The sequence below is a fragment of the Vigna umbellata genome, chromosome 2, assembly GCF_029865625.1.
Source record: "Vigna umbellata cultivar VRB3 chromosome 2, Vumbellata_1.0, whole genome shotgun sequence".
In the NCBI taxonomy this organism is placed as follows: domain Eukaryota; kingdom Viridiplantae; phylum Streptophyta; class Magnoliopsida; order Fabales; family Fabaceae; genus Vigna; species Vigna umbellata.
The window spans coordinates 9,457,368-9,468,740 of NC_142166.1; the positions used below are offsets into that span (position 1 = coordinate 9,457,368).

Below are 11,373 nucleotides of genomic sequence, written 5' to 3' on the forward strand. Positions count from 1 at the left end.
CTTCTCACTAATCACGCACAATAACAATTCCGCGAATCCAAATGTACTTCTTTCCATCCCCTATGCTCTCATAGCTTCCTAGCTAGGGTTTATTTCCCACTCCTCACTCACTCCCAGCAAAACCCTACCCTAGCGATTCCCATTACCCACCAGCTATCATTCCTCTTTGCTCAAACTGTGGCTTCTCTGAAATCGACAGACCAAACGGTGCGTCTTGCTCGCGGCAATTTCCACGATTCAAATATGAAGAGTAAGGGGAGCTGGTTTATCGTGTTTGTAGGAAAATGTTACGAAATAATATGTGACCTTTTCTTGAATGCATTATATTTCTTAATTCGAACCATATATATCCCACTTGCTGAGTTAGTTAATAATACTCTGTTGCTTCTGGTTGTTTTGCTTGCTTTGCTCCTTAGTTGTTTCATTCACTTTATCGTTGCACATGTTTTTCAGGGTATCCGATATTGGAAGCAGTGAAGATTGTGACTTTTGGAGTTTCTTTGTTGCTAGTTTATGTTAAATAGAAAGTTTGCATTCGAATTATGTATAGTCAAGTGAATCGTGGTTCTCATATCGGGCAGAGTCCCGTCCCTCCGGTGCTGCCGCCTCCACCACCACCGCCTCAGTATCAGCAGGCTCCGCCGCATTTCCATCAGTTCCCACCCCCTAACGTTGGTGGTCCTCCTCCTCCACCGCCTAACGTTGGTGGTCTACCACCACCACCACCACCCCCTCATCATGTTTATTTAAATGGACCTCCCCCTCCTCCTCCTCCACCGCGTCCTAATTCTTCTTCCCCAATTCCCATGAACCTTCCCGTTCAAGGTTCACATAATGTGATGCCAAATACTGGACAATCCTACCCTATCCCTTCTCAATTACACCAGGGGAACACCGTGACACCGCAAACATCTTGGGCTCCAGGACCACCGCCTAGAGTATTGCCACCACCACCACCTCCACCTCATCCTCCCTCGGCTTCCCAAGGTCAAATTTTGTATAACCCTTCTTTCCATGGTCCACCTCTGCAGCCCGGTGATGTTCAGAATCTGCATAATGCTCCTCCACCACCACCCCATTCAACAGGTTATTTCCATTCAGCTGTTGGGAATTACCGAGTGCCTCCTGGTATTCCCCCACCGTTGCCATTGTCTCCACCACCTGCTCTTCCCGCTCCACCGCCTCCTCCTCTTAATGCTCCGGTAACCTCCTCCTCCTCCTCAAATGTTGCAGATGACCCTAAATCTGTGAAGACTGTGGATTTGGTTGATGGAGTTGTAGCTTTTCTTCCATCTGGTATTGCACCTGTACATGGTTCTGATTCTAAACGGGACGGTCCAAATTGTAGAGAGGTTGCTGATGCTGAAAAAGATGAGGATCTTCCCCCACCTAAGCCAACGGAAGAAAATACTGTACTGAAGATAGAAGCTTTGTGTCAGCTTATTGCTGAGAAGGGAGCTGATTTTGAAGATAAGATTCGTCGAGATGAATTCCAAAATCCTGAATATGTATTTTTGTTTGGCGGAGACCCAGGAACTGAGGCTGCAATTTCTAACACTTATTTCCTGTGGATGAAGAAGAAATATAATTTAGATACTGGATGGCATGAAAAGAAAAGGCAACCAGAGAGATTGTACTCTTCAGGTGAGCAGTATAACCTGCATGTTGCAACTGGGAGTGCTGATTCTGACATGGAAATGGAAGGTTAGTTTTCTTATGATCCTGAAATTGAAAACTAATATTTAACACTTTTTATGTTTGAGGTATTAAATTATGACATCTCCTGATTCTAGTCCAGCATTGGTTTGGGTATGCTGTTACGTATTCTTAACATGAAAGTCCTTGTAGTTTGTATTGATTTTGTTATAATTATAGAAATAAGGAACTAATCCTATGTAATAAAAAAAAATCTAGATTGTATATGTATTTTAGAAGTGATTTTATTTATTAGCCTAACGCATAAACAAATATCTGTTGAAACTACTAGGACACTTCTTCTCAGTCATCTTCCTCACCATTTTTGGGGGTCCTTATGACATGTTCTGTCATTAACCGAATGTCATCTGTCTTTAATGACAGGGTACCCTGTATGTAGTCTTTCTCCACATGTTCTTGGCACCATATGTTTCGTACATAACCTCACACTTGATTGTGATAGACTTTCTCCTCTGTCATTCAAATATGTCTTTGTGGGATATCATTGCCTTCAAAAAGGGTATCGATATTTCCCTCCCAGTATTTATAGGTATTTTGTGTCTACTAATTGCCTCTTTCTTTGAGTCTGTTCTACATTATCCTATTGTTCGTTCCAATGATGACATTTGTGGTCACTTTCCGACCGCTATCATTCTTCCTTCATCACCATTAGATGACTGTTAAAACATGGGATGCTTTTCCAACACCTATTTAGGAATATCATCGCCTATTGAAATTCCAGTACGATATCCCTCTTCGATGAGTAAAGATACAATGGAGGCCAAGCTTGATCCCTCCTCGATACCATCTACCGCATTGGACTCAGTGTTATAATCAATCTGTTATGGTAGTGCCATGGCGGAAATTGGTTGTAGATTTATAGCCTGTGGCCACAACATGGTGGTGATTGTGGGTTTCTCATGGCGGCCGCTTTTTGCATCATGAAATGCGAAGATAGAATGGAGATGGCCAAAAAGGCGGCAGGCATGCAACTTCTATCTGAAAACGAAGGAGGTAGATGTGCAGCAGTGCATGAGAGAAACCCTAATGTGTAGCAACGGATGAGTATTAGTATTATCTGTTTGTCTATAGTATTGTAATGATCTGTAATTTGTTTTAATTATTTTTCAGGTGTCTTTTTTTCTTTCATTTTCTAGATTAGTTACAATTATAGGATGATTAGTTACAATTATAGGATTGAATAGTTACAGTTTATTTTATCTTCTGCACAAAACTGAGATGATTGAGGCTCATCCTGTACCTGTGGCATCTACCTGCAAACTCTCCAAGATTGATTCTACTTCTTTTTCTGATCCTTCTCTATCATTCTGTTGTTGGATCACTTCAGTATGCCACTATCACTAGGCCTGACATAAGCTACGTTGTCAGCAAAGTTTGTCACTCTTTTTGTGCAGCCTCTTCCTCCACTCCTTTCTCCATCACCTCCATGTGTGATGCTGATTGGGCATCTAATGTTGATGACCAGAAGTCTACATCTGGTTCTACTAGTTTCCATGGTCCCAACCTGATTTTTTGGTGGTCTCACAAACAGCGAATCATTGCTCGTTCCAGCACTGAAGCTGAGTACTGTATCATGGCCATGAATTTGTTGAATTTTTCTAGATACAGGCTCTTTTGATAGAGTTCCATATCCCCTTTTCCACTCTGGTCATCCTATGTGACAACCAAAGTGGTGTGGCTATCGCTCATAATCCTGTTTTTCACTCCAAGACCTAAACATATGAAGATTGATGTCTTCTCTGTTTTTGATCAAGTGTTGTCCAAGCAGTTACAGGTTTCTCACATCCCAAGTGTTGACCAATGGGCTGATGTTCTTAACAAACTTTTGTCCAACTATTGTTTTCATTTTCTTAGAAGCAAACTAAATGTGCAAGTTCTTTCAAATCCCTCACCTTGAATTTGAGGGGGAATATTAGTGATATTTTTTTGTCTATAGTATTGTAACTATCTGCAGTTTGTTTCAGGTGTCTTTGTTTATTTTATTTCTTAGATTAGTTACAATTATAGGAAGTTACATTGGTTTGTAACTGCTGCAAACCTCTCTCAACTGCTATGCAACTTCTTCTCTTCTTTTATATGTTTTGCTACAGAACAGAATTGTAATTTATCTTTTAGAGACTGTTAATACAGCCTGCACCACCTTTCCAGTCCGTGAGAGGAACCTATTATTCTCTTTGTTTTCTCTTAATCTTTTGTCGGGTTATCAAGGCCCAATAAAAAAACATTACAGTTTAACCTACCCTACCTACAATACAATAGCCTCTTATTCTTTGTTTTTCAATCCCTGCATTTCTGTTGATGCTTCTGTTTGCCACTAGTCGTTGTTGAGATCTCACTACTGCCACCACTGACATTATTATAATTATATTTGTATGTTTTTTTTTTTCGAATTATCTATATGCATATTGTTAAGAAGTGAACTTTAAGTGTAACTCAATCCTACAGAATTGGTTTGTAAGGTGAAGTTTGCACACACATATATACTCTAAATTGACTTTATTTCTAGTCGATGTGAGACTTCCAACACACTTCTCTCAAGCCGAGGTTTATACATCTCATGCATGGGACTAGACACTAATGGGTGGTCCTACAACGACTTGATATTAGATGGAACAATATGTCCAACAAACAACAAATTTCGTTAGGATAGACTCGGAACCTGGCTCTGATATCATGTTAATACGTGGACTTTATGCCCAACTCAACCCTACAAAGCCAACTTGTAAGGTGAGGTTTCACATTGATTAGAGATAAGACCAATTTAGAGTATATAAGTGGGTGCAAACCTCATCCTTACAAGCTGGTTTTGTGGGGTTGAGTTAGACTTAAAGTTCACTTCTTAATAGGAGGGACCAAACCTTGTCTCCCAATACCTTTTTGGATTACTTTGTAATTTTTATTTGATAAATAGTTCAAACTATGACACAAATAAAAATTCATATTAGATGAGCCTGATCTGGTTTGTTTTATTTCTCTATGGATGGGTTAAGATGATATCACACTTTCTGACAAGGACCAAGGTTCAAACTTTGCAACTGAAGCCCTAAATCGAGATGATGAAGTGCATAGAGTGAATCAGAATCTAGCGCAGGTGCAGAAATTATCAGAGAATGACCCTGACAGGGTCATCTCATCCTGCAGTCCATCATACTTTGGATCCATGGGAGTCAGCAAACAGAATGAAGGTTTCATTTCAGAAAAGCCTTTTTTCTCTATGTTTAATTACTTTTAGATACTTTTTAATCAAGTTTTTATTTAACATGTTTTTCTTTATTCAATCAAGTCAGTAATGCTGGTGATAGACATATGTCAAAAGTTTTGGGACACAGAATTTAATTTAGTACTTAAATGTAATCAAAAGTTTCTATTACACTGAAAGTTTAAGTACTTAAATTTGGTATTTAATTTAGTGTTTTGATATCTTTCTCGCTTTAAACACTGAATTTAACTTGACAGTTTGAGGATTGACATAAGAAACTGTAAAAAAGACTTGTAGAAATTACACAGAAGTCCTGTCAATTGATGGACTGTGGTAACTCAACATTCTCGTTTTTTCAGGCATAAAAGAGTAAATACAAGAATTGAATTAATTAGTAGAACTCCAATATTTTGTCTGATACACAACTCCCATAAGTTCCGATGATTATTAATTATTTTTACTATTTCCAACAGATTCATGCAGTGCACTGAATTTAGTAATTATTTGCAGAACAGAATTTCATTTAATATCCATGTAGTTTTTTTTTTTGTCAACTTGTTTCATTTCATTAAATATTTTTCCGTAAGTTAGAGGTGAATAACTAACTATATTTCTCCTTATATAATTGAAGGGAGGATAGGTTTGCCAACTCATTGTTCATGATCACTATATGTGGTTTATTTGCTCCTTTTTCACTGAATTAAAAAATGATTACTTTGATCTCATTTTTTATGTAGCCGGTCAGAATTCAGAAGTGGTAGAATATTAATAGAGTTGACTTTGGTATTAGATGTCAAATTCATTCTATGGCTAACTCTAATATATTGCTTTATTAAAACAAAATATTGTTTGTGTTAATAAAGCTCTTTACTAAATACAGGACCCGAGATTTTATCTGATCTGGAGCACAGGAAATCTGTAAGACCAGTTACCAAGGTTCCAAGTCTTGAGAATGACTCCACTGAAGTGGCTGAGTTATCCTTGGGCAAGGCTTTGGAGGAAGCTGCAACTTGTGTTGATGATGATTTTGTTTGTACTGTTCCTTCTGATCACAATAAAACCTCTACTACTAATAGGGATTATGGGACACTCCTAGCGAGTGGCAGCCCTATAAGACTTCTTCAAGATTATGCTTCTGATGACACTTCAGCTAATGGGGATGAAAGCAATGCTGCAGATGCTAACAGTTTTCACATTCTCAGAAGGTGTTGATACTGGTGTTTCAGCAGTCCATAAAGATTCTGGGAGTCATATGGAGATTGGTATTGGATCTAAGAGTCCCGCCAGTACTCAAAAGGGGTTTGGGTCACTCTCCAGAACATCACAGGGTGGTTTAGAAATATCTACACATTTATTACAAGAGTCTAAGAAAACTCGCAACCGAAAAAAATCTGTCTCACGTTGGAGTAGTGATGGATGTGTTGACCATAACCTTGAAAATCAGATGTCTGTTAATTTTGCTTCATCGGTGGAAGCTTCCAAGGGCAAAGATAGATTAGAGGATACTGCCATTGACAGTGGTAGTAGAAGTGGTAATGCTGAAAAGGAAGATGAGGGGAAAACCTCAAAATTTGAACTAAATGTTATGAAAGTAGATGAATTCGGAAGACAACTAAGAGAAGGTCTTTCAGATAGTGATTCTGATGATTCATTCCATCACCGGACACGGAGGCTTAATAAAAGAGATAGAAGAAGCTGGAGCCGCAGCCAGTCTCCTCCAGACAGGAGGAGTAGGAGGAATAGGAGGAGTCCTCGGAGGAGAAGAGATAAAAGAAACAGGTCTCGCAGGTACATACTGCTGTTGTGCATTGTAGAATGTCCTTAATTACCTGCTGTTAATGTGAATCTTATGCCCAAACAATTTGTATTACAATGTACAAGTCTTCCTTTCCTAGGTTATCTGTTCTATGGATTAAACATAAAATCTCTCATGCTAATAGAATCAATTGTCTTTCTTTGCATTTCAAATCTTGATTCTTGATATCTTTAACAATAGCTTTGATGCAATTAATGGAAAATAATAGAATATATATACACGCAGATAGAATATTATAGCATGTGATTGTAATATGAGATTTATGTCTAACCTGAATTCTCATTTGATTCCGCTAGAGTTTAATTCTCTTTTGATTCCGTGAGAGTCACTTGATAGTGATTCTTCTTGACAGCTTTCTATCTTTGTATAGAATACTACTATATATAATTTTTCAAATTTTGTTGGTTACAGCTGGTCACCCCAGCACCGAAGAAGCAGTAGGTCACCGATCTCAAGACGGTCAGGTGACTTTCGTGGTGAGAATGTTAAAAGGGACAAGGATAAGTGCTTTGACTTTCTTCGAGGAAAGTGCTATCGGGGAGCATCTTGCAGGTACATTCACCATGAATCTGACATGAATGCTACTTCAAGGCGCTATAAGAATAAACATGATCTGGAAGTCAGTTATTGTGGAAAAGAATCAAAGACTAATGGAGACATGACGAATATTTCTTCTAAAGTGTTTGATAATGAGCATGATGGAGTTAGAAGTCAGGATGATGATCTTAGCCTGAATGTGACTAGCCAGGAAGTAGTGCAGAAAAAAGAAGATTCAGGGAGGAATGTTGTTGCATCAACTATCATTCATCTTGATGGCCAATCAGTTAATAGCAATCTAGGTAAATCTAAATCTATCAGAGAGGTTGCTCCTGAAATGCAGGAAACCATTGATGTGAGGGAGGATCCAAGGAATTCAATCCATGGGAATGATAGTTCGGAAGCAGGTGATTCTCAACAGCAACACATAGTTGAAGGCTTTCACCCTGATGCTTTAGGCCATGATAATACTTCTAAATCATCTGGTACATATAAAGATGTCATTCCCTCAGGAGATGGTCTTTTTGCTCAGAAAATGCAACTCAGTGTTTCTGCTGCTGCAATTCAGGAACAATCGTGTTATCCATCTCAGCATGTAAATGCATCCTATGTGACTGATGCATCACCTGATAAAAGATCAACTGTTTCTACTACTGTTACTGAAGTTCCTGACAGTGTCACATCAGAGCAGGCTTCAAAAGAGTTACCTCCACAGTGTGACTCTTCAGTGGAATTTCCACGTCATAATTACCAGGTGTCTGCACCTGTTGTTTCACATTCCCCTGGCGAAAATCCTGCGCACATGCCACAAATTTCAAGGCAGTATAATGTGATGCAACAAAGGGCATTCTTTCCTTTCCAATCCACTGCCAGAGAAAAGTTTGAACCTTACCCAGCTCCTTTACACATGCAGAATGCTCACTTCAATGTACCACCTAATAGCTCTTGGACATCATTGCCATTGCCACCACCACTGCCACCACTGCCACCGCCACCATCACTGCCACCGCCACCATCAACAATGGTGTATGATCCCAATGTAAACTCAGGAGTTGTAAAATCATATATTTCTTCTGAATTTATTCAGAGTCAAATGCATTCAAGAACTGACTTTGTTTCCCAGACTTCCATGAAGCCTTTACCGAGTTGCTCTGAGAATTCTGATTTTCATGATAAAGCATACCCTCCTATGCAGGACCATTCACGGACTTTTATGCTTACTGAACCTTTCTCTCCAAAGCAACTTCCTCAAGGGAACCCAGCTAGTCAATTACTTTCAGGATCTAGTCTCAACGGAGATGAATTTCATAATCAACTTCCATTGCAGGATTCAAAATTTTCCAGTGCCACATCATTTGGCAGCTTGCAGCCTCAACAAAATCAATTTTCCTGGAAATCGGATGTGAACAGACTACAACCTTCTCTGGGTGGCAAGTTACCTGCCGAAGGACATTTTATGACATCCTCACACATTGATTCATCATCACAAAAACAACAATCAATGTACAATTTTCAGTGTTCTGTATCCGAGGCTAATTTGGGTGTGCCTGGGGAGACTGCTACTGTTTCCAGATATCCACCTGATTTTCTGGATAGCAGTCATTCAACTTCTCTTCCACCATTTAGTGGATCAAGAATATCTGCTCACTATAATCCTTATGCATCAACCTTTGAGAAACCACTAAGTTCCAAATTTAGTTCAAGTATTTTTAGACAGGAAAGTGAAATAGTCCATGGTAACAATTATGCTTCTTCTAGATTGAACCATACTACGGTAAATGGGGAGGGTGATGGTGGGGTTGGATCAAGACATTCGGCATCTGCACCAAAATCGGGTAGAGCTCTTGGTCAGATTTTGCCTAGGTCTGGTGGTGACCAATATGATCCACTTTTTGACAGCATTGAACCATCATCTTCTTTGAGAAAAACTGATTTTGATCAGAAGCAGGAAGTCACAGGTGAATCCAATGTCAGCCTAAGGCCCAAAAGTTCTTACATTTCTTTGGATGTGGATGAGAAAAACAAGGAGGAGGAGGTTGGGGCTGTTGCCTCTACCACTTCTCAAAATAATGATGAGTACAGTGAGACAGCGGATGCAGAAGTTGGTGCTATTGAAAATGAGAGCGTAAGTGATGATGTGGATGTTGCAAAAGTGACTACAAAGGAGGTTGATATTAATCGGGTCAAGTCTCCTGGAAAAAGAAAAAAGAGTAAGGATTCCAGATCAATGAAATTGTTCAAAGTTTCCATTGCGAACTTTGTAAAGGAGGTTTTGAAACCATCATGGCGACAAGGTAATATGAGTAAGGTTGCTTTTAAAACCATTGTGAAAAAGACCGTGGATAAAGTGTCAGGAGCCATGAAAGGCCACCGTGTACCTAAGTCCCAAGCGAAGATAAGTCAATATATTGATTCATCGCAGCGAAAGTTGACTAAACTTGTGATGGTAATTAATTGATTTTCTCCATCACTTATTTTTATTTTTTTCCCTTATCAGAGCCAAGTAGATAGCTGCTATGGGTATGGTTGTGTTTTTGCATCCCTTCGTGAATCTATACTGAGAATTAACAGAGGTCTACATTTTATAAACAAATATGTTCACTGATAAAATGACAAGAGGCTTGATGCACAGACTACCCTGTTTGTCTTGGAATATTATTGTATTTAAATGAAAAGAAAAAATTCTTTGTAACACGTTTGAAAGGATCAGCACTGTTATTTTAACTGCATTTTAGATGTTTCCTTCAGTGATTTTAATTGAAAAGTTGCTTCTATGCTGAAATGTGACTGATTACATAGATCCACAATAAGACAGATTTTAGTGATCTACTGAACTTCACCTGTGGTCTAACTTCCAAAGATTTTTATATGCAAGAAGAACTACCATTTTCTTTTATTTTAAAAAAAGAAATTGGAGATGGGAAGCATTATATTTGAATTGCTTTACAAAAAAAATTTTAGCCACGGGTCAAATTTTAGACAGATTTTAGTGATCTACTGAACTTCACCTGTGGTCTAACTTCCAAAGATTTTTATATGCAAGAAGAACTACCATTTTCTTTTATTTTAAAAAAATAAATTGGAGATGGGAAGCATTATATTTGAATTGCTTTACAAAAAAATTTTAGCCACGGGTCAAACTGGGATAGTTGATTTGATTATAACAATATGCCTAAGTGGTAATATTCAAATTGCCTTTAGTGATGTTCTATTCCCTACATTTTCGGCAGGGTTATGTTGACAAGTATGTGAAGGTATGAAAGTGAACTATGCCAATGTTTCTCCAACATTCAAAGTCAATGGGCATTTCAACAGGAGGGCATGGCATCTCAACAGGGAACATCGGTACTTCCCTGGAGTTGTCTACTCTCAATATTAAAGGCGCACTGGATTGGTGTGAAAATGGTTGGTCAACATTCCAGTTCCTGAAGAATTTTTGGTTGCCCCCAATATGTATGTATTGTATTTCTCCTTGTTACTCTTGTGATTTGCTTTTTATGTTATAGATTCAACTCCGTGTTATTTTGAAGTGTTATGATGAATATCACGAAGTTGGAATTAGTTCACTCTTGTAGCTTTTTTTAAGCTAATAGCTAGAAGGAATTGCATGTAAAAATACTATAAGAAAACTGTAAATTTGTGTTGGTGCCCAATTGTTTCTTTTTAACGTTCCAAACCATCTTGTGGTTTGGCAGACACTAAGTTTTTCCTTTTATTGGTGACCTCATCAAATATCTTCCCCAAACAGAACCATGGAAATAGAAGCAGCTTTTCTTACAGAGACGCTGTTAATCAAATTTGTTTTTAATCGCGGAGAATTTGGGATGCTTTATTACATTCTGGTTAATTATAATGCAAAATGACAATGGTCTCTTCATTTATCACAGAAACTGGCATTCAATTGGAGGGGGAGTTGAACTAAGTTCTCCCCTGGTCAGAAAGCCAGGCCTAGAGTTTACAGGTCTCTTCATTTAGCTTGTCACTTAAGTGCCAACATCACTGGTCTTTGCTGTAAATAGGGCACTAGAGTTTAGCTTGCTTGTGAAAATTTCTCTAACGGAAATATTTCTTGTAAACCTTTTTTCTTGACATAATTTTTTCATCT

General features: G+C 38.5%; 1 protein-coding gene across 1 annotated transcript; it reads left to right on the top strand.

Moving 5' to 3' along the window:
- The first annotated feature begins 490 nt into the window (after positions 1 to 490).
- On the top strand, positions 491 to 11,047 carry LOC148203354 (uncharacterized). The gene is given in 6 exon segments (XM_088106034.1): positions 491 to 1,704; positions 4,707 to 4,901; positions 5,796 to 6,100; positions 6,102 to 6,703; positions 7,143 to 9,714; positions 10,499 to 11,047. Coding segments are annotated over 6 exon segments (4,866 nt in total). The 5' UTR covers positions 491 to 542; the 3' UTR covers positions 10,529 to 11,047.
- The last annotated feature ends 326 nt before the right edge of the window (positions 11,048 to 11,373 follow it).